General features: G+C 50.4%; 1 protein-coding gene and 1 long non-coding RNA gene across 2 annotated transcripts in view; one reads left to right on the top strand and one right to left on the bottom strand.

The window, feature by feature from the left end:
* Positions 1-27,150, top strand: part of TNR (tenascin R) — a 74,692-nt gene that overhangs the window by 22,008 nt on the left and 25,534 nt on the right. Inside the window, exons 2-5 of the mRNA XM_027740631.2 lie at positions 19,983-20,538; positions 23,283-23,759; positions 24,208-24,471; positions 25,207-25,322. Of these exons, the coding sequence (XP_027596432.2) occupies positions 20,043-20,538; positions 23,283-23,759; positions 24,208-24,471; positions 25,207-25,322 (1,353 nt within the window). The 5' untranslated portion in view covers positions 19,983-20,042. The remainder of the gene's footprint in view (positions 1-19,982; positions 20,539-23,282; positions 23,760-24,207; positions 24,472-25,206; positions 25,323-27,150) is intronic.
* On the bottom strand, positions 7,308-10,611 carry LOC120323746. Its single transcript, XR_005564554.1, has 3 exons — positions 10,522-10,611; positions 7,892-8,010; positions 7,308-7,575 (listed from the first exon to the last, which is right to left on the bottom strand). It is a non-coding gene; the product is annotated as an uncharacterized LOC120323746 (long non-coding RNA).

Below are 27,150 nucleotides of genomic sequence, written 5' to 3'. Positions count from 1 at the left end.
TGGGGGAGAGCAGCAGCTAGTGATGGCCACGTGCCCCCAGTGAGGGCAGCCCACCACAAGGCTGAGGATGAGGAGCCACTGCAGCAGAGATGATGGTGGTTGGGACAGGCTGATGACCAGGAGGAGGAATTAGAAAGGGCAGAGTTGGTCCTTGCAGGATGGGGACACACACACAAGTGAGCACATCAAGGTGCAGCAATACAGGCATTACCACAGGGGGGAAATTCAGAAAGCAGCTGATGGCATCGTGCTGCGCTGAGGTGTTTAACTCCTGTGTGATGGATCAGCTCTTCACCTCCCCCTGAGGCTCAGCCCAATGTCCCCAAGCCTTTCTGCAGAGCAGGTAACCCTCCCAAGGCTGCTTGCCCCACACCACCAGCCAAGCTCCTTCCCATCCACCACTGCTCCCCATCCACCTGCCCAGTTATCCTGTCAGAGGAGAAAATTACATTCATTTCACTTGACTTTCACTTGACAAACCCATGTCAGTTGTCACATTCTAACCTCATTATCCTTCAGGTTCTTACAGATTGATTGCTTAATAACATCTTGCACTGCTCCCTGTTTTGAAGCCTCTAACTCTTGGGGTTGCCCCGCTGCAGATCCCAGCCCGTCCTGGGCTCCTGCAGCGTTGGAAAATCCCTGAACACTTCCAAGGTTGGTTTAGCTCTGGAAGTACGCCCAAGGGGGTTCTCAGCAGGTCCTGCCAACACTAGCACACCTGACTGCTCTAAATACCCTGGAAGGTCTTCTCTCCCCTGTCCAAGTTGGGCTCCTGCCCAGTTTAATCACCCTGTCCTAAACAGCAGGGTGCAAGGAAAGGCTGAAGTGAATTCCACAGTGAATCCCTTAGTTTTCCTCCTTCATTTAAGCAACCTGCTGGGGCTTTCCTCAGCCCCCCTCCTTCCTATGCATTTACAAAAGGGTTTTGCCCACCCTTAAAATGGACAACCCGCTGGAGCTTGTTCCACACCTTTGCATCTCCAACTCGTAGCTGTGCAGCCACTGCTCCGCTGTCCCTGTTTCCATGTCTCTGGCATCAGGTCCCCTTTTCTGCAGCTCTTCTTTGTGTCTGAGGTCCACTGGGTCTCTGTATCATCTTCCTCTTTTTCCTGTGCATCCAGATGGGTTGTTGTGGTGCCCCTAATGCAGTCACTTGAAGTAATTGCCAACTCCCCTGCGCTCCTCAAGCCCTTGGATTACCTTCCCTAGAGGTGCTACCTACTGATTCCCTGAGATTTTTGCAGCCCATTATCCTTACTCTGCTGTTCTCACTGCCTTTCTCGTGGCATTCTGGGCTCTGCTATTTCATTACTTACTCCCTGAAATTACCCTCCACTCTTTTCACCCAGTTCTGCTCTATTAGCCCAAATCAAGCCCAAAAGAGCAGCTTTTCCAGTAGCTCTCATCACCATTAGAAAGGAGGTGTTGCACTAACACACCCAGGGAACTGAACGGCCCTGTCCTGCTGTATCCCTTGATGGTGGAGTTTAAGATGCCATTTACCACCAAGCTGGAGGTACTCTGGGTTTTAGGAGTCCCTCACATTCACCCACCTGCTCCTTCTAACTCACATGAGGTCTGTCCCACCAGTTTCACCCCTTTTAAGCTGTTCACAGTGAAGTTGCCTGTTCCCAGCCCCTTGCTCACCTACAGGACAAGTGCATCCCACCAAATCCCTGTAATGCTATTTAAGCCCTAGTCTGAGAAAGGTACTAAGGTTTTTTTACATCAGCCTTTTTATTTGCCAACGCTCAGCCATGTGTTTACAGAAACAATCACCCTGTGATTTCTCATCCCTTTTCTGACCTCCCCCCCTCGATTTTTCCTGCCATTTGTTAGAATTTCTTCAGTTCACCTGTGGATATGTGGCACCTCCTTACTTTGACAGCCTGTTGGCATGATCTTTCCTTATCAAGGGGATCCCAACCAGTGGGGACACCCCATAAATATTAAGTGTCTCTGGCTCTGCTGGTCCCCAACCCATCTGCACCAGCCACCTCTCAGCTCATTTACCCCAGAGCTCTCCAAAACCTTTGGATTCTGCCTCTGGAAGTATCCAAGCGTTTCCAGCACACAGGGTTTAAGGGGTTCAAAGTACCATCTGCACGTGTCCAAGCAGAAGGGGAGAAGAAGTACCCTTCAAATGCAAAGGACCTGGGAAATAAATAGAAGAGCTAAAAAAAAAAATAAATACTAAAGGTGGGGAAAAAAAATGGAAAAGGAAGAATGCAGGAGATTGCACCAGCCTCAGAGATAACCCAGGGATGTTTTTATAACGAGAAGTCCATTTTCAGTCACAGGTGGGACTTTTTCCTCTTAATCGCTTTCCCAACAGCAAACCATGAAGTCACAATAACCCAACTCGCCAAAGGACAAAGCAATTGCAAGTCCTTTCTCTCCTGGATGGTTGCCAAATCAAACTCTCCTAGATACAGGGGGAATAAAAAAAAAAATACACTACAACAGGTCTCCCAGAGGGAAAACAGGACGAGGGTGAAGGATAGGAAGGGAAATTGGAAGAGAAGCTCTGCTCGACTTCAGGATGAACTTGTGCACAGAGCCCTTACTGACTAACCAGCTGTGGCTGCCTGGGGAAGTTTGCAGAAAAACCTCCCATTTTTGTCATCACCAGAGGCTCCAGCCCTGATAAATAACAAGTTGGGAGCTTTGTGAGCGCTGTCATGCAACAGAAATCGAGGAAGGCAATGGAGCCCCGAAGAGAAACCATAACAGCTGGCTTTCACATACTGCTTGGGAGGTTTGTACAGGGAAGATGTCCCTTATCTCTAGTACAGGGAGCACCAGGAGTTTTCACAAGGATTTCAGGGGATCAGGATATTTGCTGGTTATTTTGAAATAGAGCTGCTTACACTGCCTGATATAGGAGAAAAACATGAAAGAAGCCAGAGCAGAGGAAAAAAATATGCAAAATCTATGGTAGTTCATGGGAAGGCACCGGGACAGAGAGCTAGAAGGGATCAATGCCTTGTCCACCCGCCCTGGGATAAAGCATTTAAGCTGTTTGGAGCCTGCTTTCCCACAGAGCTCTCTGCTCAGCTGGCCCGTGAGTGCTGCAGCAATCTCATCCACACTGAGCAACACCCAGGGCTGAGGGCTCCCCCCAGCCTGTGCATGAGTGGCTGTGATTGCCCTTTAGGGATGGCAAGATAGAGACAAAGAACAAAAGCAAAGGCTGGGGGCGGGAAAAAGTGAGGCTGACCTGATGCTGGCTGCCAGAGAGAAACTCGGAGCAGGACTTCCCTTCCTAGTTAAGGGAAACCCCACAGAGTAAAGGCTGAACTCTGCTATTGCTCTCTGCCACCTGCTTTTCACTCAATTCTTTTGTCTTCAGAGCCTCCAGGCATCAGCCAAAGCCCCTCCAGGCTCGAGGTAACCCAGGAGGGGCAAGTTTGTGTGCTTGGGTGCAAGGCTTGTGGGTGAGGTGCTGTGCTGGGACCCAGAGGCACTGGAGTGTCTGCAGCAATGGGACCAGCTCCTGCTGCTGAAGGGAGACAAAATCCCCATCATGTAGGAGAAGAAATTATGTTCTTTTGGATTTTGTAGATGCCTGAGTGTTGGTATACATGGTCCAAGCTCCCTGAGAAACTGTACGTACCCTGTGGGAAAATCCTACAAGATGCAATAGCAATGCAGCCAATGGAGTTACCCTGAAACCTGCAGGATTTAATAGCTCAGGATGCTCTTTCTAATAGTGGTTTTAACCACTGAATGCAGGTTTTCTTATGGCAGGGAGAATTATTCTTGCCCTTTCATAGAGCATGATCCACAAAAAACCGCAAGAAAGCCATTTTCTATTAAGCTCTATTGCTTTCAAGGGGGTAAAAAAAGCCAGGAAACATAACTCAAGATACATTTCCCAAAGTTATGGTTTCTTCTTAATTCTTAGTTTAAATAAGGATTGGAGAGTTGGACTCTCCAGTCTTGGCATCCATGGTCATTTAGTTTGGAATAGAAATCAGGTATGTCACAGCCAAGGAGCTTGTGGGTCTCACTGGGGCCCAGCTTTGGGCTGAACCCAAATGTACAGTTTCCAGTCCAGGGTTTCCCAGACAAACTAACAGAAGGGTTTTCACAGCCATTGCTGTGGTGTCCAAGTAGTGAGAGATACAACTTTTTTTATAAAACACCCAGTCAGTAAGAAATGGGTAAAAATTTACTGGTATCCCTGACAAAAAAGGGAGTCAAACCAGCCCTTAGGATTAAAGGCTTGGAGGAGGAAGAGAAAGGGGGTTCTCTGATCCAGAGAGGAGTCCTGTAGAGAACAGGCTGCCTTGTCCAGGTCCTGCAGCTTCGCAGGTCTTCTCATAAGGGACAGTGTGATGGCACATGTTGGGGGGGACACTTGGCTACTGGGTTTGACATCTCTGTCTTGGAGCTGCTCGGTCAGATTTAATCTGAGCAGCCTCCCCAGTCACCCCCACACACCCCTTCCTCCAAGGGATGCTCCTTGGCAGCCTCCTCACTTAGGAGCATAGAACAGACGCTGCAGCAAGGTCCTGACACCCTCCCACCATCAGCATGACCACCCTACAGCCCCGAGTAGGGGGGTCAGGGGTGCAGGTGCTGGGGCTGAGCCGAGTGGAGACACCACAGAAGCTGGTTTTGGTGCGGTCAAGGCATCCTTGCTGCCCTTGGCCACCCCTGCCTTCAGGGAATGTGATTTTCCCCCACCTAGTGCAGAATGAGTGATCCACAGGGACTGCAGAGCGCCTGTCCCCACCGGGATGTACCCTATGCACAGCTAGGAAAGGGGGTGTCCTCTCCCAAGCCTGCTGATGAGCCCAGGGCCATGACATCATTCCCCATGGCAGACAAACACCAGGAGTGGAGTCATGAGCTCTTTCACCTGGGCATCAGCCCAGTCTGAGTCAGCCTTCGGGCAGCGGCAGCAGCTCTGATGTTGCACCATCAGGGCTGGGTCTAAAAATAAAATTAGAAAGGAAAAAGGTATTCTTAGCCTCAACTCTGTCGCAGAGTCCCCCCAGGGGACACTGGGACTGAGGGGAGAGGAGATGGCAAAGCCCAGGAGGTTGGAAGCACAGCTCTAGACACTCATGCTGGGTGTGCAGCTGCAGCAGCATCTGCCTCCCACAGCAGAGAGGGAGCTCCCACTGATGCCATCTCCCTCCCTCGTTTTTAGGGAGGAAAGAAAAACGAAGCAAAGGAAGCACCCAAAAGGCCATGCCAAGCCTCAGGTAGCTGGTGCATAAGGCTGTGATCACGACACTGTAAATGCTCACCCACATCCCTCAGCTTTTGTGCTGGCACTGCCTCCTTGCAGGCTCCGTCGCACTCTCCAGAGCAGTATATTTGGTAATTTATTCTCCCCTGGCAAGCTCAGCTCACAGGCAGCATCTGGCTCTCTGCAAAGGTCACTCTGCTTTCTGAGCGTCAGCCCTCCAGCCAGTTTTGGCAGCAGGGCACCAAGACCCACCAGAATTTGGCTTTGAAGTAATTTCTCCTCTCTCCCCTCCGTGCAAACCAAGGAAACCAAGTTATACCGAAACATGGCTTGAGAGATTTCCTTTAAAATAAACATTCAGGCTTCAAGGCCATTTTTCAACTAAAGCCAAACAAAGTTTAACTACATACAAGTTTGTGAGCTGTTTTGATACGCCTCAATTTGCCTTCACCAACTAACACATTACTCCAGTAGGCAGACCTGGACCAGAGCCAGGAGCTGGAACGGTGCCCACAGGATGCTCCACTGCCACTGACAGCACTCACAGGGCTCACAGACCTGCTGCTCAGAGCAGATTTGCTCCCTCAGTGTCTTACTTTGTCTCAGGTCCTATTTTTCTGTGCATTTGGCAGTATGTGGTGGTCCCTTCCAGCAGCCATGGTACTGCCTCCCAGCCCCGGGAAGCAGGGACTTCCACAACTAATACACTTTTGTGGCTATTTAAGATTTGATTTAAGCTCCCGCTGTCACAGCAAATAAAAAAAATAATTTTTAACATGCCAAGGAAGGCTGACATGAAATGCAGGCAAGTTTCCATCACTTATTCCCCCCCAAAAAAACCCCAACTTTGATTAGATATAAGGAAGACTTTTTTTTTTTTTTACAATAAGGGTGGTGAGGCACAGGTGGCCCAGAGAAGCTCTGGCTGCTCCATCCCTGGAAACATTCAAGGTCAGGCGTGAATGGGGCTTAGAGCAACCTGATCTAGTGGAAAGTATCCCTGCCCATGGCAGGGGGTTGGATTAGATGAGCTTTAAGGTCCCTTCCAAGCCAAACCATTCCATGGTTGTATGAAAATCCTGTGCTAACAAGACCAGAACTACAGACCTGAAGCCAAGAGCTGGAGCTGTGTGAACACAGCAGAGCCACCACAAGTGTGGGATGGATGGATCCCATCGGCATCAACACTTTTTACTTCAACATTTTGGGCTCTTCAAACTAGCAAAACCCCTTATATTTAACCTTAGCTCAACATGAATTTGCACTTTCCTGTGGTGGAAAGTGCCCGCAGAGACCGTGACCATGTCTGCTACGGGATGGATGGACCCACCATGGGGGCACCCATGTTGAAGCCCTTCTAGAAAACAAGCCATCATCTCTCCTGTGTCTCCATAGCCTTCCTGCATCTCACACAGCCATAGATCAGTTTCCAGGCTTTTTCAGAATTGGATTCCTACCACCAAAGCCTCAGGTCACACATACTCAAGAGCTCCACAGGAGTCCAAAGGTCACTGGAGTGCTTTTCAAAAAATAGTACTTAAGCTCCTTGGAAAGGCAGGTGCTTCAGTGGGGGCTCTATCAGGTTTATAGTCATGTACAGAAGTATTAATCCTGTGGTTTCAGCGTAGTGAAGATGCAAAACATGATATCCAGCAAGGAAAAACAGAGTTCTGTTGAGCTGCTGACTGGGTTTTAAATCAGGAGAGGGAACATGGCAGCTCAGGGGAAGCAGTTCCCTGTTCTCAGTGTCCAGGAGTTTCTCCCCATCCAGATGCACTGATTCTAGCTGGAACAAGATCCCCCTTCCAGCTTTAACAGCCACACTCACCATTTCCCAGGGCAATAATCCAGGCACAACACCCAGAAGAAGCCCCAGGCCATGAGGATTGTGTTTGCCTAATTTGCTCTGGGCAGAAGTTTCCAGTATTTCCACCAATCCCAGCTGGGGACAGCCCTGTTGCAGCTTGACAGGCAGCTGTGAGGAGCTTAAGGCTGGAGGTTGGATTTTAAATGTCATTCTTCTCAGGGTGCGAAGATTTAAGACAATACTTGAATCTTCTCCAAATATGGAACTTTCCTTATGATTAACTGCCATGTCCCTTCTACCATGCCAGCTTTACGTAGGCCAGGGGCCCACCACACATCAGAAAAATGGAACACATATATATATATGCTGGTATTTTGTATAAATGTGAGATACAGAAGAGGGCACAGGGCACAGCATTGTGGAAAATGAGACACGGCAGAAAATCAACACGAGCAGCACACCTGAACTCCAGAGCACAGGATCCAGGTCACAGCAGATTGATGCATTTCCTCCTCCAAGACTCCCAGGAAGGCAGCAGGTCAGCAGCATGTTAATGCACACCCTGGAACAAGAGAGAAGTAGCACTGCTGAGCACTTCTTCTGCTCAGTATCAAAGGCAACTTCACATGTGCACCACATCAAACTTGGGATGCTCCTCTCAAAAACACCCAGCTCCCTTTTTTTCTCTCCTTCTTACCCACATCTCCTGCCTGTCCAGAGCATCATAAAACCCTCTACCACAACCCCCCCCACTCCTGGCCTGATCTCAGCTAAAATAAATGAGCACAGAAATGGGCAGAGCCACGAGGGCTCAAAGGAGTTGATCCACCAGCCCAATTAGCTGTGGCTGGTACCACCCCTCCAGTCACCCATCTCACCTGCCACATCTGCAGCAGCTTCAGAAAGGAGAAGCCCAGGGTGAAGAAGGTGGAATTTCAAAATAACTGGTTTTTTTTGTTTTCTCCAGAGCAGGCGTGTGCCTGGCAGACTGGATCCCCTGCCAGGAAACATAATCATATACAAAAATTATTATAATGGCTTGCAATCAGAAAATCTTCTGTTGGAACATCTTGTGACACTGCACAAGCAGTAATGAGTGAAAGCCCCTCTGTGAGGCACACCAGGATACCAGAGGCTAAACACCAACTGGCTTTAGGATGTCCATCTCCTTGGGCAGGAGAAGGTCTGGGATAAGTACAGGCAGTCCTGGCTCACTGCCTGCCCCTGGTTATGTGGTTTTAGCCCCAGTGGCTTGGGTTGGGGAGGCAATTTGTGATAAAAGCCCAGAGCCCTGACAGTGGAGCTCCTCCTCATGTCCATGTGCTGCACAAAAAGTAACAGGTTTTTCCCCCCCCCCCAAAACCCTACAAAACTGAATACTGGACAAAAATACATGTGAAGCTGCTATTGATCTTCCAGCCAAGGCTTGTGTTGAAAGGACATTTCTTTCCGCTTACTGCACTTCTAAAAGCAGATGAGATATCAGAGACATCACAGCTCAGTTGTATCTCCTAGAGACCAGCCAAACACCACATTAGGTGTGGGCAAGGCCAGCCAAGATAGTAAGAGAACCCACACAAATTTCAGCCCAGGCTGTACAATTAATTATTTTCCACAGTTTGGGCAGTGGAGTTGTCCCTGTCACCCATCCAGCCAAGCACACTTCTGGGGGTCTCTCACTGGGCTTCTGTTTTCCTTTCTCATGAGCATTTTAATAGAGTATTTTGGACTTTGGGGCAGAAAAGTACTACATAGATATTCCCACTGAAGTAAGAGGACTTTGGATTCCTAAATATCTGTCTAGAGTGGAAAATCAAACTGGCACCACTGCACAGAAGTGAACTTCCACCGGCCTGTGGTAGTATTCCTTAGGCTGTGATGTGGTAGTATTCCTTAGGCTGTGATTTCAGCATTTCACAGGAAATTGCTCTTGCAGTTTGAAGCCATTCCCCCTTGTCCTGTCACTCTGTCCCTTGTCCAAAGCTCCTCTCCAGCTCTCTTGAGCCCCATGAGGTACTAGAAGGTGCTCTGAGGTCTCCCCAAAGCCTTCTCTTCTCCAGGCTGAACACCCCCAGCTCCCTCAGCCTGTTTCCATGGCAGAGGTGCTCCAGCCCTTGGAGCTTCTTCATGGCCTCCTCTGGACCTGGTCCAAGAGGTTCACATCTTTCTTGTGCTGAGGACCCCGAGGATGGACACAGCACTCCAGGGGTGGGGTCTCATGAGAGTGCTGTCCACGCTGCTGGTGATGCACCCAGGGTGGGAGTGGCTCTCTGGGCTGTGAACACACATTGTCAGCTCATGTCCAGCCTTTCATCCTCCAGTACCTCCAAGAATTACTTCTCAGGGCTGCTCTCTATCTGTTCTTCCTCCAGCTTGTGTTGATACCAGGGGTTGCCCCAACCCAGGCACAGGACCTTGCTCTTGACCGTGCTGGACCTCATGAGGTTCCCACAGGCCCACTCCTCCACCTTGTCCAGGTCCCTCTGGATGAAAACTCTCTGAACACTCTCCCATTTGTTCTGTTTCAGGTGTGTGGGAAGCAGTCCAAGTCCACCTTAATTAGCAGGGTGAGTTTGCCTAATTTGACAGGACTGTCCTGCTCCCAGCAGGCATCAAGGGGCATTTGCTCCTCACTTTCTGCAGGAATAAGATGCAGCCAGTAATTCCTCAATTTCAAATCACTGCTCTACAACTCTGCAAGTATTTCTGGCTGTTTCCTGTCTTCCCACAGTGCTGCAATTGCTGCCCAAACAATCTCGTTTCTCAGTTCAGCGAGCCCTGCTCAGACAGCCACTGCATGTTATCTATCATTATTTATCTATAGCTTTGATCAGAAGTGAAGGGGGGCAGCAAAGGCAGGGCAAGAAAGTGTGTTTTAACTTTAAAATTAACCAGTGAGTCTGGTTAATTTTGGCTTAGGAATTATAAGTCAGTCAGAAATACGAGGTGCTGAGCCAGCCTTCTGGGACACTGGGGACCACTGCAGTCAATCCTGAGAGTCAATTCAAAGATGAATATTGACCCGTTCATGACAGGGGGTATATCAGATCACTGTCACAGGACTGAAGGGGTCTCCTTCATCCCGAGCCTTACATCCCCATGCAGTTCTTCAGCATAAAAACAGCCTTAAAATTGATTTTAAGTGCTTGCTTGTGAACTGGCTAACCCCAACACTTACAATACTAGTGGGAGAACTAAAGTGAGCAAAACCAAGCTGTCACTTAAAAAACACGGCAAAGCAGTGGGCTGGCTTCCAGGCTGCCACACCCCACACCGGCTCCAGGCTCAATGAAATTATGTTACACATTTATATCCACTCCTTGGTGAGGTACTTGCCTATTATAGGGCAATAAAACCCCAACCTGACTCAGATCTTCAGCTGGTGCGAGCCCACGTTGACTAGAGCTGTTTTCCCTTCTTGTTTATCCGTGCATTAAAAGCACTGAGGCTGTTTCCAGTTCTTCCACAGGGGTGTAAAACGGGGAGAGAGATGGGTTTTCCCACTTACCTTCACCGACATGGTAGCCCAGGTTTTCCACCGAAGTCCAACAGAAGCAAATCTCTTTTTAACCAGATGGTTCCAGTCGAAGCCTTCGAGGCCTGCAATAAAAATGACTGAGGAGTGTTATCTCTGGTGTGCTTTGATTAAAGCCCTTTTGTATTCCTCTTGTGGCACTGGCGGGTCTGTGCAGGCACCCAGCCAGTTCCCTCAGCCCCAGACGTGCCCATGGAGGCTATCCCAGCTGGCAGGAAAGCATAACCTAAGGAAATTTGGGATTTGGACTGCCTGCACCCAGCCCAGCATGACTTATTGGGCAGGATCCCCATCCTAAAAGCCCAGACCAGCTCTGTCCTACACCTGTGAGCCCCTCTCGTTACCTGGGGCTGGACAGGTTAGGAGATCTTTGAGTCACCAGGGTCTCCAAGGCTCAGGGGTGGTCACAGTCCTCCTCTCTCCTCCCCTATCCCCCCTCGCCCTTCTTCAGGAGCCCAAAAATGGACAGAGGCAGGAGGATATTTCTCTCCCCATTTTTTGGCTTCCTAAAGAGGCCCACTTTCAGCTCCCATTTTACCATCTCCATGTCTGGAGAGGTCAGAAGAGGTTGGGTTGCCCCACTGTGGTGGCTGTTAGGGTCAAAAGGGATGGAAAACTGGGAATGGAAAGTGATGGGAATATTTCAGGCTGTTGTAACAGCAGCGTGGGATTGCAAAGGATAATCCAAATGCTTTAGCACTTGCAGGGATAACCAGGGGTAATCTAGCTGGTCACTTCCAAGGTCCCATCTTTCCTGTGGAAGCTCACCTGTGGGCAATGCCATGTGCTCTTTGGGAGGCATGCTTGAAGCCAAAAAAAAGAGATTTTTGGGAAGGGATGAGGGACTTGGTCCAGGGATGGGGAAGCCACATCTCCAGCATCAGACTGGACCAGGTCTGGCAGGCAGGTCAGGGAGCAGCATCCTGGTGTGGGGAATGATGATACCCACGTGCAGACCCAGGGCTATACGTCCCCTCTCCTCCATATGTCCGTGGCATGTGTTAATCTCGGGAGATTTCCTAAACCCTGCCCCCCCAGCGCATCTCTTTCCTCCTGCGGTGCCCGGGAACGCCGCCTCCACACACACACAGGTGGCTCATCAGCAATGAGAAAAGCCCCAGATTAACCTATCTGACACAACAGAGCCTGTCTCACCACCTGGAAGGAGGAATACATCCTGGATGTGTCAAACCCAGCCCGGCTGCCGGGGTTGGAAAAAAGCAGTTATTACTGCAAACTCTATATACATTATTTATCAAATGAAGTCTCTGCAGCAGGACTACGATTCATTTCTCTGCTCTGGCTTCCTCATGCTCTCTTTGGATGTCTTTTCAATGGGACATGATAGAAAATCTTTGCAGGCTCCTTGAGGTCACTGACCCAAGGCTGTTCCCCTCTTCAGGAGCAACTGCAGGTCCCCAAAAGTGACCTGGGACAAGCTTTGCCCAAGGAAAATCACCCTCTAACAACAGCCAGCTCCACCGTGGCAGCTTTGCTCCAGCCTCAAATCTGTTCCACGAGTATTTGCTGCTGCTCTGAATATTCCAGGGAAATAACAATGGTAAAGCAAGTAGAAAATATCAATTATTGGAGGGTTCAAACAGCGCAAACACTGCTACTACCTGCCAGGTTGCATATGTGTGTAAATCAGCCGTAACGTGCTGTTTAGCTTGAGCACTATATTAGAAAAGAAGGAAAATCTGACTTGTTTCCAGTATGGGGGGTTATAAAGCAGGTGGAGGAAAGTCACAGCACGCACAACCCTGATCACATCAGCTCTGCTTCATCTCTGTGGTGTAAAATTACACATCTGGGGGGAAAATTAATGCAAAAACTCACCAGATGAGCGATTCTTTTCCACCCCCCTAACTCTGTGTCAGGGTATAAATGACGCAGCAAACCAGAAAGCGAGTTAAAAAAATTGTGCTCATTTGACTTCAGCAGCTGGTTCTGCTTTTACAGAAAGCAAACTGAGTTCCTGGGCGCTTCTGCTCAGGGTTCCCAGGCAAAAATGCTGCAATATACTAATTATGGTTGGAAAAAAAGCCAGGGTAGTAGCAGTGATTTTCCTCTGCTGGTCCACAGCACTGTTACCCATTTAAACGTGGTCGGGGTGATTATACGGGGTGACAGAGGTTAAGGTGCATCCAATTTCTTCAACGTGACTTTGCACTTCATCGCACCCTCCCTCCTCCTCATCAAGCCTTGTGCTCCATGTGTGCTGGGGGCGACGGGAGGCAGCATTTTGGTGGTGGAACATCCCAGGCCGGGCTGTTTGCATCCTCTTCGGCTCGGCCCCGAGGAGGTCTGGGTTGACTCGCCGACTCTAATGGAACATGACAGCCCAGCCCCAGCCAGACGAGCGTGAGGACTTGCTGCCGGTGCCTGGGCTGAGTGCTGGGAGCAAACGGGGGAAAAAGCCTCGTGCCCACGGCTGAGAGTGATCCCGATCCTGCCGGCTGGTTACGGGCTGTGGGGTCACAGCGTGATTGGGGTGGGATGAGTGAACCGTGGAGGCTCTCACGCCTGGTTTTCTCCGGGCAGGAGGATCAGTGGATATGGCACTGAGCGGTCCTGCCTTACCCTGACATCCACAAGTCCCTGCCTGTGATTAGACAGACATACAGACAGAGGCATGATGCCGAGGGGGGAATGGGAAGGTGTGATAAAGTCGTGGCTGTTGGGGAGGGAGAAGAAGGGAGGTTTGTCCATCCGGGGCAGCAGCACTGCTGCAATACTGTTTTAGCACAGTCCACACCGTGCAGGTCCTACGGTACCCTCCAAAATTAATTATCAGTGCCCCTGCTGAAGATAAAACTGAAATCATATTTATTTTTGTGCTTACATTCTAGTTGCCATGTAATTAAGTGCTACCAGGTAATTAAAGAGGATTTAGAGGATATTTATGCCCTGCAATGCTCCATAATTACAGTTAATTTCTCCTTTACAGCTCCTGAGCATCTCAGGTGGAGCTCTGGGAGCCACCAGGGCAGGGAAAGTGGCCATCATGGGGCTTGGAAACACAGTGCAGAGCTCTAGCACTGAAGGGCAGCATCTTGGAAAGGTCTGGCCCCATCCCAAAATATTTCTTTAGAAATTTAATCCCTCCCCAGGCACAGGGGAGGAGCGATGGCCCAGGAGCATCCTTAGTGGCAAATGGGGTTGCCAGTGAGAGCAGAAGCAGGAGATATCCCAGCCTCTGCCCCCAGCTCTCCCTGGTAAAACTGCTCTAACTCCCAGAGACACCATGTAAGGATGAAATAAACCCTTCTGTAACATGCAGGCCTGCTGAGGGGGGATTTATTTCATAGCTGAGTATGAATAAATATATGGTGTGAAGTGCACAATGTGATGACTTTTCACGGGCAGGGGCTCCCGGAGGACGAGGCTGTCCTGGCAGCAGGGCAGCCGAGGCCACCTCCAACAGATATCAACTCTTAGTGCTTAAGGGGCCAGGCTACCAAATACTCACCTGCCACAACTCAAATCACATAAGGAGGGACAGAACAGCTCAGTTTTAGTAGCCAGAAACCGCCGTCAGGAGCTGGGAGTTCAGGCATCACCAGACCAGGGTGTCACATATGGACCCAGAAGGGAGCAGGACACCCTCCTCCAGAACACTGAACACCGTGGGCCTTTAAATTGGCATTAGAGGATGGAGGCAAGTGTCTGAACATGAGCTGCATCCCAGCATTGCCCACAGAGCACTGGGGCCAAAGAGGTGCAGGCAGCAGCCAGGCCATGCCCAAGCTCACTGCTCATGGCTTTCATTACGAAATCAGGTGTCTACCTTGGCTTTCAGTGCAAAATTAGGTGCCCACCTTTGCAAGCCCATCACGTGAGTGAATTTTGCACTAAGCACATGGGTTTTTGTGATGTGTGGTTGAGCACAGTTGCTTTGAAGGGGGAGCTGATAACGTACCTGCAAATATATATATAAATGCAGACAGTCAGCACCACAATTTGCTCAGTAAAATGCTGGAGTGGGCTCAGATTAGAGCTGGCACCCTTGCTAATATGAGACTTAACCCAGTGATTGCCAGATTTTACAGGGGAGTGGGCGGGAGGCAGCAGCTGAATGAGGTGACATGAAGCAAGACACGCCAGATCCAGGCTTTACCTGTTAATGGGAAAATGAAAGGAGATTCCCTCAAAACCTTTGTGCTAAGCTGCTGCCTGCTTTCCTGTGGGAGTTTATAGAGGCTATTGATACATTCCATGGCAATGCAATAAAAGAATATGTAATGAAAGCAAGACAGAACGTAGGCTGCAACGACAGAGGCTTGTGTGAGTTATTAAGCTGGCAGCATTCGCAGTCAGTTGGGGGAACTATAGATTTCTTCCTCCGCATATAGTTAGGGAACACTGGTAAAAGCAACAGAGTATTTCATCCTTAAACATGTAATCAGTCAGCAGGGTGAAAATCATTCCCTCTCCAAAGGCTGCTTGGTGACAGCATGGAATGACTCAGTTGTTTCTCCAGCATGGTGCAGGTATCCCTGTTGGTCCTCAGCTCTGGCCCCATGAGTCCACAGGGTCTGGCCTTCAAGTAACCAGTGTCATGGGGGATGCTTTGCTCCTCTAAGCATTCCATCTCCTTTAATTCCCCCAAAATCCTGCAACAGGCTGTGTTTAGAGCAGCGATAAGGATTGCAATTAAGCAGAGGGTGCAGAAGGAGTTGATTGGGGAGAGGGCTCTGTTTGCTTGCACATAGCAAAGACCTTTGCTCTGCCACGAAGCCAAGGGAACTACTGCAATGAAAATCTTTTCAAACAGATAAACTACACATCAGTAGATCAGTAATAACTGGGAGCCAGTGCTTTATCCCCTCAGAAAGCTGCAGGAGGGGTCTGCAGGACACGCTGCATCTCTACATCTGCTCAGGAGGGTCCTACTGGTGCAGACCAGTCTCGTGACACCAAATTTGCAGCAGTTTCAAGCTGCTGAGGAGCTGACCCAATTATTTCCGCTATTTCTCCATTAGCAGCTGATGCAAAGCAAATTCTTTCCAGTGAGACAGGAAAAATCACAAGAGTTTCTTGCTGAATCACAAAGCAAAGCAAAAGCAAGGCATGCACCAGAGAATCCTAGAATCATTCAGGTTGGAAAAGACCTCAAAGATCGAGGTCTAACCATTCCCCCAGCACTACCATGTTCCATGGCCCCAAGGTGCCACATCTACATATTTTTTAAATCCCTCCAGGGATGGGGACTCCCCACTTCCCTGGGTGCCAGTGCTTGACAACACGTGCTTCCCCGTGGGCACATCCTCACCTGCCATGGCTGGAGGACCGTGGCACGCAGGAGCCATTTCAACATTGATCTAATAACGAGGCTGAGGGACGGGAGCTGTGAGTTGCCCCTAAACCAGCGAGTACTGCAGCCTCTTTTTGGAGATCCTAAAAAACTCCAGAGTTGGGCTTCAGAGCTTGCAATGCAATCCACTTCAGCTACCCAGCTGTCTGATCACCTCGGAATGGAAAGTGTGTGGCTGGGAAGCCAACCAGGGACACCATGGAGCTGAATTTCCTTCCCCATGAGCCCAGGAGGAAAGCGGCACGAGCTGCATCTCACCCTAACATGGAGCAGGCATCATCTGCACTGAGCACTTGGGTACCTCCGGGGTGGTTCTGGGAGCCTTGAAAACCATCCATCAGGGTTTTTTTTTTTTTTGGAATATGGGAAACCTCCAACACACTTTTCAAGTGAGAAGTCCAAATAATACGCTTGGGGGGCTTCCCGCACCACCGTACCCTGGGCTCGCTCCCACCATTAGCAGCAGCGGGAGCAAATCCATCACAGAGGTCTGGCTCCTGCCAGCTGAGCTCCGACAGGGAACACATCACAGCTCCAATCAGCCAGCCTGGGCACGGCTCAGGGACTGCTGGGTGTTAGCAAATACCTGCCTGCTCCTGCTGTGCCGAGGAATTGGGCAGCAAACTCCACATCTTGATGGTTTGTTGGTCAGCATCAAGGGTGAGAGCAGGGCTGAACTCCAGATAGATCTGATTGTCCAGTCTGTCATCTGCATCAAAAAGTAGGGCTTGGGGTTTATCTGGTGTTCAGGAAAAGGTAATGCAATAAATGCATATAAATAGGTATATATACACATACATCTCTGTGTGCTCTGGGTAGATTAAAAGGTTTCTCACCCAAAACAAAATGTTCACTTCATTTTCACATCTTTAGTAACTTCAAAGACATTTTAATACACAATATCTGGCTGAAGAAACAAATGTTTTAATTTTTCAAGCATCTTCCCAAGCAGAACTGGGCTTCTTTCTTTTTTTTTTTTTCTTTTTAACCAAAGCAATTGACCAAAACTGGCATGAAAATAGAAATATTGTTGGACCATCCAAAAATTACATTTTCCCCACAAAAATGCCAGAGATAACACCACTGCCATGATCCCACTGTGCAGATCTGATGTCTCTGCACCCATCCTGCAGCAGCCCCTGGGGCACAGTTTGCATTTGCTACGTTCATATTGCTAAGTAATAAAAAGGGGGCTGCAGATGCTGCTGGGGGACACAGTGCTGCATTTTGGGGGGATTTTGCCCCCCCAGACTGCTGCCACACCATTAATGACTTTCTCAGCACAGCTGCTCCAAGCATCACCACACACAGGTTCCCTTTTGCATTCCCAGCACTGAGCTGCTCACACAGATACAGCCCATCAGCAAAATGTAAAAATAGCTGAAAATATATAATTAGCGTGGATGCACTGTGGACTTAATAGGGTTTTTCTATTTCTTCCTTCGCTGGCCCATTAGACACAAATCCTGGATGGAGGGAGGCCACTGGGGAGGGAAAGGGAGCGCTTTGCTGTGGAATGTGTTTGGCAAAACACTCAAATATTTTCCTCAGTTTTATATTGTCTGTGGTTTTTATTGAGCACCACACAGAAACTGCAGCAGATTGATTCTTTCACAGCTCCCCAAAGTTGAAATGCTTTGGAGCTGAGAGCTCAGTGCCTGCCAAACTTCATAATTAACTGTAATAACTCTTTAATTTGAACTTTAATTCAAACACCCATGTTTCTGGGGGACTGGAGGGGAAAAAAAAAATAAAGCAAAGCAAACCAAGTGTAACCAGTTCTGGTAAAATAAAGCAGTAGCCAGAAGCTTGTGCTGTGCCAGAGGCAACCCGAGGTCAACCGTCCTATCCTGGGTTGAAACGACCACAGAAATTGGCTTCTATTCATCATATGAGGAGGGAAAAAATATATAGTCCTGGATCTATTCACTCAGTCAAGGGTTTCTAATGGTTCTGTCACTGCAGCGTGAGCCGGACTGGGAAGCTCCAGGAGCACATGGAAACGAGGAACCCAAAGGAGGACTGTTCATGCAACTTCTCTTCCCAGGCAGACAAGTCCTGAGCTGTCAGAGCGTGCACACAGCTCCTCAGGAGCTCTGCCAGCCAACCCCCTGCACTAACCCACCTTGGCTGAGCTCAGCATGATGGCTCCTTCGGGGAAAAGCAAATCATTGACAGGAGGAGCAGGAGATGAGCAGGACCAGACAGGGAATGGAGATGACAGACCCTGGGAATGCATCCACAAATTCAGCAGGGCTTCAGAGCTGTCAGCCCAAGCCTCCAGGAGGAAGTTGAGGATTAATAGGGATGTATGGCTCAAATGGTCTGCTCCGGGCTGAAGGACACCAAGGAGCATCCACCTGCCCTGCAGGACCTGTGGATTCCTGGACCTGGATTCCTGCAGGACCTGGTTTGAGCCGGAGTCACCCCAAACCGAGGTGACTTTCCACTATTTCACAACAAAGAGCCTGACCAGCAGCACTAAGCCTGATCCAGCACCCAATCAATGCAGGATTACTTTTTCTTTCCTTTTTTTTTTTTCCTTGTCCATTCCCTGATCCTTTTTCTAACAATAATAAAAAAGAGAAAGCTCCCTAGCATCATGCCACAGGGATGCCACCTTTCCCACAGCTTCACGCCCTGTCCGAGGGACTGGAGGGGGGTGCCGGGATTTGCCTCTCAGAGTCGAGAGCTGGGCAGCTGTGATGGATGTACGGATAAGGAGACTCGGATCGATGAGCCTGCCAGCTCCTACCAGAAAATGAATGGCTTTCACTCTATGGGTTACAGAGTCGTTAACTACCCAAGCCGATCGCTGTCATTAACGAGCGATCTCCGCCGTGTATCTGCTCAGCTCTGCTTTATTTACCGGCCTATCCCCCACTCCCTCCTTCCTGCATCCACACAGGACCCTTCTCCCCCCATGCAGTTGTGCTCGCAGACAGGCTCTGGCGTCTCTGTTGAGCCAGGCTGGATCCGAAGAGCGGAGAGGGGAAGGATTTCATTTCCCCATGTCTAAGCTGTTCCTGTAATGCTGCAAAGAGTCTTGCTTTGAAGCTCTGGCCCGGCTCGGCACAGCTGGCTTATGGCCACAATTACTTCCAGTGCGAGCACACACAAAAAGCCGAGTGAGAGGCCAAGGAGTGGGTAGTCAGCTTGGAACGAGTCAATCAGAGGCAGCCGGTGCTAATTAGTCCCTGTGCCATTCTCTGTCACAGCCACCCTATTACGCAGGGACAAGAAGTCTCTCCGTGGGTCAGCCAGGGCCACCCAGGAGCCACCGGAGAGCCCAGAGGGCAGAGGAGGATTTGAGGGAGTCAGTCAAGAGTGTGCAGCCCTGAGCTGCCACTTACGGAGCACTGATCCCACCCCTCTCACTCCTTCCCACTGTCATGTCCAGTGCCCTCCTTCTCGCTGTCTTCTACCAGAGCCACTCCACTGCAGAGTTATTTCCATTTTTCTTGCTTTTCCTAAAACTAGGAAAAAAAAAGAGAGCCTACCCAAGGAGTCCCAAGTGCCTGATCACGAGAAGCAGGTATTAAGCAGGGAGCCAAGAAGAAAAGTGCAGCAGAAACATTGCAGTAATATGGGATGATAACCCTGCAAATGCTGTGAGGTGGCTGAATAGTGATGTTTTCTGGAGTAGCGTGGTATTGTAGGAGAGAAATCAGGAAACAAATATTGTCATTCAGCAGCAGGGGAAGGGAGAAGGCAGGGCTGTTCCCTGGGGAGCCAGAGAGGAGCTACAGATCAGGAGAGCCATTAGAAGTAAGGAATGGCAATTGCTGGAGATTATGGCACTGGCAGATAACGGCAAAGTCAGACATGGTGAGTGGCCTCGAGCAGAGTATTTGGTGCTTCGTTAGTACCAGATTAACTGTTTCCTGAATCAAAAAGTAATAGCAACAAGAATCTGTCTTTGTCACTGTTCAAGGGCTATGACAGGGTCTCCCCCCCCAGCCATGGGTTGTTTAGGCTCCACCAAAGCCAGCAGGACTGCGTGGGGGTCGAATGAGCCCCACGTGTCTGGACAACTGCCCAGAAGGACTTGCCTCCCTGTGCTGAGCAGAGTTTCAGGGCTAACACCAACCTTGCTCTTTTCCTTCTGTGTCCCCAGGTCCTCCCCGCTCTCAGCTGACCAAGGCTGGCTTAGAAGGCTGTTTCCTCTCCCGGGAAAATGGGGACTGATAGTGAAAACCCAGTCCTGAGGAACGTGCTCATCAGCTTCAACTTGCTCCTGCTGGGCACTGTCCTCAAGCCTTTTGAGTGCCGGCTGGAGGCGACAACGGAGCCGGCCGAGAGGACAGCGGTGGATGAGGCGGGTGGCCTTGCCAACTGCAGCCCACCCATCAAAGAGCAGCCCATGGTCTTCCACCACATCTACAACATCAACATCCCGCTGGACAGCTGCTGCTCATCCATGTTCAAGTCTTCGGGCGAGGAGGTGAGTTCAGAAGACGACCGGCTGGCGGAGTACACGGAGCAGACCTCCGACAGCGAGAGCCAGGTCACCTTCACCCACAGGATAAACATGCCCAAGCAGGCCTGCAAGTGCTCCACCTCCCTCCCGTCCCTGCAGGAGCTGCTGAGCAGGATTGAGATGCTGGAGAGGGAGGTCTCCATCCTCCGGGACCAATGCACCTCCAATTGCTGCCAAGAAAATGCAGCCACAGGTAGTAACGACATCCTGTTCGCTCTTGCTGGGGACTGAGGGCTCGAGCAAGAGGCAGGAGAGAGAAATACAAAACCTGGTGGTGCCACTCAGAGTGGTGACGGAGGTTCACCCATGATGGGGCTCTGCTTTAGTGGAAAAGCTTGGCTCAGGTCCTCTAGGGCAGGAGAACCCCCGGGAGGGATTTGGTCACTTGAGTTGGGATGCCCCGCTCGCTGCATAACAGCCAAAGTTAAAGTCCCATGATGGATAAAACTGCAGAGGTGGGAGCAGAGGGATTTCCCAACCCTGCAGTCCCTCAGACGCTGTTAGACATCAGCCACTGCTCGTGGGACAGGGAGCAGAGACAGAGCTGCTGCTCTCCTAAGCTGTCCCTGGGCTGAAGGCAGCACCATGGGAGCTGGCAATAAACCCCTTCATCTTCTCTGTAGGAGGAGTGATTGCATCTGAAAAGCTGAGTTTAAAAAAAAAAGGAATAAAAAATACAGAGAAGAGCTCCTCCTGCCATGAAAGATGCAAACAAAACCTATAAAGAAGGCGTAAACCCATCAACAGGATATTTCATCTGAATAAAAATACGTGCTTTTGTGAAGCTCTCCAAGAGCCCCCATTAGAGTCAAAGACATCCCCTTGTTTTACCTAAGCTGCCCTTCAGAGCCAGGGAAGCAGGCATGGAGCTGAAATGAGATGGGTTAGGGAAGGTTTGGGCTAGAAGCTGCATTTCAATGGCACAGGAGCCAGCAAACCGATAGTTTTCCTTATGTCTTGAGGAAGAGGGGCTGTCCCTAAGGCCATCCATCCCAAATGCAGCACAGCCCTACACATCCCTGCCACACCAGGGCTCCTTGCAGGGAAGAAAACACCAAAAGGGACAAACACACAGGGCATCTTTCCGGGGGAAACTGCTTCTCACACCAAGAACAACAGGGAGGAAGAGAAATTTAAAGTAACCCTTTTCCCCCCAGTGCCTACTGGTTGTTTTAAGTTTTGCAGCTATTAGTGTGACTTTCTGGTGGTACCCCAATTCCTCTATGTGTAGAACACACTAAGATGAAATGGGTGCAACCCACACTCAGGTTAACAGAGTTGGACCAAGGGTGTGTGGGTCGGGGAGGGAGAAACCAGAATGACCATGCAGCAGGGTGGCTGGGGCTGGAATCTCCAGCACAGCCAGTGGAAGTCAATGCATTCCCAGCTCTGGGTTCAGCTCACATCTCCCCTCAACGTGAAAGTCAGCAGCTGCATTAACAATTAAAACAGAAAACACTGGTGTGTGCAAAGCGAGGGTTAAAATCATGTAGGAAATGCTATGGGGAAAACCTGTTTTTCCTGAATTCATTTGAAACTCTGATGGGCCTATTTGGGTTACTTGCAAACACGCAGACAGTCCCATTAAACATTCATTGCTCAGTGGAGTCTCCACTCCCATCGCAGATGCGCCGAGCTAGCCTAGCCGAGCTAAAACTGGAGTAATTTCATTTATTTTTACTGGAGTTGCTTTCAATTCACTGCACTTCGAAGGAGATCAGGATCCCTACCCCACTGCCTGAGGCATTTCCCCGAGGAAAGCCTCTTTCCTCCAGCACACTTACTTACAAGCATCCTCTCTCCTCTTGATAACTTAACTAGAGGCTGAGATCTGAGCAGATCCTGATTGGCATTCCCAGTACTTGCAGTTTGGATGGGAATTGTCCTGCAAAGTAACCCAAAGGGGTCTGTCTGGCACAGCATGCAACTGAGCCCCTTATAAAAGTGCATCTGCTCACCCCACATAGGGGGAGCTGCTCGGATGAGTCAGCTAGGATGGAAAATTTATATGGGGGACAAAGAGTCCTGGGGCTTGGGGTTCTTCCTGATGCAGAGGTTTCCCAGGGGTTGGAGGAATCACTGTTCTTACTCAGTTCACATAAGGAAGAAAAGCGACAAAAATCAGCAAGGAAAAATTAGCCTGGTTGGGACAAACCCTAAGCTGGAGCAATTGGTCCCTGTTTGGGGGGAATACAGGGGAGCATTGGCAATATCAGTGACTGGTGCCTTGGTCCCCATGCATCCCTCCTCACTCCAGAGCATCCCGTACAAGGCTGCCAGGTGAAGAGGGGACATTAGCGGTGGTGGCCATGGTGGCCATGTGGCTTCCCTGCTTTCCCACAACCCCAGCATGCCCAAACCCCTGACACTTTGTGCAAAGCCAACAGCTCTGTCTCAACCAGGCTCACCAGGATAGGGATGAAGATCATGTCTTTGGGCACATATCTGCTTCTCGTGGGAGAGAGAGTGAGCAGACCAGGATCTCTTGCCTGTAAAAAAGTGGAGATGAGACCAGAGGAGCCATGGCTGGCACAGAGGGTTTGGCCAGGGAAGGCTTTTTTTTCCAGGAAGAGGATTAGGGATGTTCCTATCAACTGAGTGCTGAGTTGAAGAGAGACCAAAGGGAGCACTCGCATTGCAACAAGGCTGATGGCAGCCGTAGTTATGGAAGCCACTGCTCCCTAGGGAAATATAACCTCCTGGAGATCTACCCAAACCCCACCACGACCCTGTATCACCAATTCTGCCCCTTCCGGCCCTGCAGCCACCAGCTCCCAGAGTTGGGCGTGCTCAAATAAAGGAAGGACTTGCCTTCCCTGCTTGCCTCACACCTCCCCTCCCTTCCCCCGCCCATCGAAGGGCTGACCTGAGACCAGCACTGACCTTTCTCCACCTCCCCCGCGGTGGGCTCTGACCCTCGGTCCTGCATCCTTGCAGGGCAGCTGGATTACATCCCGCAGTGCAGCGGCCACGGGAACTTCAGCCTGGAGTCGTGCAGCTGCGTGTGCATGGAGGGCTGGGCGGGCAGCAACTGCTCCGAGCCGCTCTGCCCGCGGGGCTGCTCCAGCCGCGGCGTGTGCCTGGAGGGCCAGTGCATCTGCGACAACGACTACGGGGGCGAGGACTGCTCCCAGCTCCGCTGCCCCGCCGGCTGCGGCTCCCGCGGGCTCTGCGTGGACGGAGAGTGTGTCTGTGAGGAGGGTTTCGCCGGCGAGGACTGTTCGCAGCTGCGGTGCCCCCGCGACTGCTCGGGGCGGGGGTACTGCGTGAACGGCACGTGTGTGTGCCAGGAGGGCTTCGCCGGCGAGGACTGCGGGTGGCTGCACTGCCCCAACGCCTGCAGCGGCCGCGGGGTCTGCAGGGACGGGCTCTGCGTCTGCGAGGAAGGCTACGAAGGGCAGGACTGCTCAGCAGGTAGTGGGGGCATGCACGGGGAGAGCCAGGCATGAGTGTACAAGCGGAGGGTTTCAAGGCGCCCAGAGTCCCGTAGGAGCGCCACGAAGCCTGGGAGAAACCCATACCCAGCGGAGCACATCACGTAGGACACACTCAGGCCCCACGGTTTGAGTGCCTCCCTGTTGTCTCTGTCTCCAGAGACGGGACAGTTAAATGTCTGGGAGGCAAGCAAAAAGCCAGGTTCATCCCAAAATGGGGGCTAAACCCCTGGTGCAACTGCAGCTGCAGTCAGGTTCTCCTGAGCCTTTACCTTGCTGTAGCTGTTCATACACCCACAGAGAGCACGTAACCCCCAGCCCAGAGCCTGTGTCCCACCAGCAGACCCACACACCCTCCCACACAGCCGCGTGCAAGGATAAGCCACGCACAGCCTGACGCTCTCCTCTCTCTCTGCCCTTCCCACCAGTGGCTCCTCCTGAAAACCTGCGAGTGACAGGGATCAGCGACAGCTCCGTGGAGCTGGCGTGGGACAGCGCCGGGGCAACCACCGAGTACGTGGTGTCGTACCAGCCAGCGGTGCCAGGGGGCACCCAGCTCCAGCAGCGGGTGCCTGGGGACTGGAGCAGCATCACCATCACGGATCTGGAGCCTGGCGTTGCCTACAATGTCAGCATCTACGCAGTCATCAGCGATGTCTTGAGCACCCCTGTTACCTCCAGGGTGATGACCAGTAAGTATCCTACTGCACTTGTCGCTGGGTACCCGTGTATCCAGAGGGGACACTCACGCTGGCTCACATTTTCCATAAAAGCCTTCTAGCAGCAGAAACTCGAGTCTTAAAAAAAAACCCACCAAAAACAAAAAAACAAAACTGGGGATATTTTTATCCCTATTTATGGCTGTACGGGGTTACAGGAAAGGGGGAAATGTGTCCACCCTCTTCAGAAAGAGTCTAGATGAAAATCTGAATATCTGAAAACCAAAAAAAAATTTCAGTGCTTGATTGAAGCCCCCAGAACATGGGGGGCAATAGTGCAGCAAGAGGGGATGCTGCTGTGCATCAGGAGTTACACAGTCCTCACCAGGACTGCAATGCACAGAGGAAAACAAGAGTATCAAGCCGTAATGGCAATCTCCAGAAAGGATCCTAGGAAACTAAGTAAGGATACAAGAGGGCAGGGGGAAAACAGAAACTATCCAGACCTTTGCAAAACCCCTTTGCAATCCCGTCATCCACTCTGTTCACACGATAGTGTTGTGGGATGCTTCAGTGTCCAGCAGCCCAGGCATTTCCCCCTTTTCCATCCAACCCACCCGGAGGGGGGACAAAGGAACTTTGCTAACAGCTACCAAAAGGTTCCCCATTTTTGTTGCCCTGATAACAAAATACCCACAGGGAGCAGGGTGGGGACTGGCAGCACCCATCCCACTCTGCTCACCACCCCCTACCCCTGCTCCCTTCCAGACCTCGCCACGCCGCAGGGGCTGAAGTTCAAGACCATCACAGAGACGACAGCAGAGGTGCAGTGGGAGCCCTTCTCCTTCCCCTTCGATGGCTGGGAGATCAGCTTCATTCCCAAGGTACCGCTGCTGCACTCGTGGCATCACGGGGTACACCTAAAGCACCAAGCTAGCAGATCCTAAATCAGCTTCCAATTACCCCCTTCCCAAAATACCCAGCCTGTGTTTGCCATTTGCTTGCTGCACTTCAGACACCCCAAACACTGCCAGCCTGCACTTCCCCAGTAGTTTTGACATACATGTCCTCAAAGAGATTCCCCCCCCCAAAATCCAGAGACAAGCTTATTAAGAAATAAACCTTCCAGCCTCTTGCTGTCACCCCCTCTCTTTCCCTTCCATCTCCTTTGTCGTGACCCTTCCTCCTCCTCCTCCTCCTCCTCCTCTTCCTCTCCCCTGCTCTCTACACCAAGCTCCCCAGAGCTGCCTGGATCAAACTGAGCAGCTGCCAGCTCTCAGACAACAACCTTCAACATCCCCGAGTCACACGCACAGCTAATTCCTGCCACGGAATTGTAATGGCAGTGATGAACAGGTAGAAATTGTGCCAGAAAAGACGGATAAAAATGTTGCCCTAAATATCGCATATTTTCTGTGCGCGGCGACAAAAATCGTACATCAAGTATTTCATCTATATTCATAATTTCTACACCATTTAGCCATAAGTATAGCTTCAATTGTATGTGGAGCCTCTTTTCAAGAGCATTCAAGCCCCAGCAGTAAAAGAAATGCTGATTAAGGGCTCAATTATGACGTTTTCACTTGTACAAAACTCTCGCTGGAATCAAAGGCAGCTCTGGGCAGCGGGGAACTGCAGAACTTGGCCCCAAAGTTTTAAATGCTCTTAACTGTAAAGTATCATTACACAGCACAAAGCAGGGGCCCAATTGCTTTAAATAACTCAATTCCCTCATTTCCAAAGAGGCTGGAAGGTTCTTGGTGCAACACGATTTGCATGTGGACATAGCCAACATTGCGAGTTGAAGTTCAGGTAGTGCAGGTATAAACTCTGGGATAATTTTCACTCACCATCAGGAGAAAAGCTGAAAAATATGGCAACATCAGGAAAGAGCTTTTGGTGGGAAAAAATAGCTCCCTTTCAAACATTCACTGATACTCAGGAATTAAGCTCAACAGCATCCCCTTGAAGCAGATAGATGAGGATATATCCCTTTTAGGGTGAGGAATCACCAGGATAGAAGCAAACCTCTCCCCACAGAGTCACCAACAATAGGTTTTTGCTCAAGCTCACCCAAAAATGCAAATCATTGGTCCTCCTTTCCGTTTTCAATCTTAAAACTTAAAAACACATGGAAGTCTTTTGGGATTTAAAGGCAGATAAGATGCAAAAGTCTGGCTGTTCCCAGATGCAAGATTTTGGGTAGAGAAGGGACATAACTCACTGGGCTTTGAAGTTCTCGCATCCATTGGCCAAGTACAAGGTCCTGCACCAGAAAATCACAGTCATGCTCTTGCCTGTCAGCTGCCAAAATTGGACTCTCCTTCACCAGCTTTTCCCCTACAATAAGGCAGAGGGTGCTGTGTCCTTCACTGCCTGCAAGCAATACTTGCCTGAGAACATGCCACACCCAAATAAACCCAAAACCTAGTCCCAGAGGCTAAAACCAATGGAGTTACAACAGCAGTGTCACAAATAACCTCTGTGAGAAAAACTGAGCTCCCTGTCTTCCCAAAAACTCAGTGAGAGGACGCTAATTTGGTCCTCAGCATCCCCACAAGGATGCTTGCACTTTCCTGCAGAGCAATTCTCCTTCTGTGGTGTCCTTCTGCTCTTACCCCCCAGCCCCCCAAAATCCAGGTCAGGTGGGTATTGCCCATATGCTGCCCACACTGAGGATGTGATGGGGGAAAAATGAAGCAAAGACAGATT

This window comes from Pipra filicauda, unplaced genomic scaffold, assembly GCF_003945595.2.
Source record: "Pipra filicauda isolate LSUMZ 115617 unplaced genomic scaffold, ASM394559v2 scaffold114_size2234877_pilon, whole genome shotgun sequence".
Taxonomy (NCBI): Eukaryota; Metazoa; Chordata; class Aves; order Passeriformes; family Pipridae; genus Pipra; species Pipra filicauda.
Note: the sequence above shows the minus strand (reverse complement) of the source record. Positions and strands in the feature narration are given on the sequence as shown.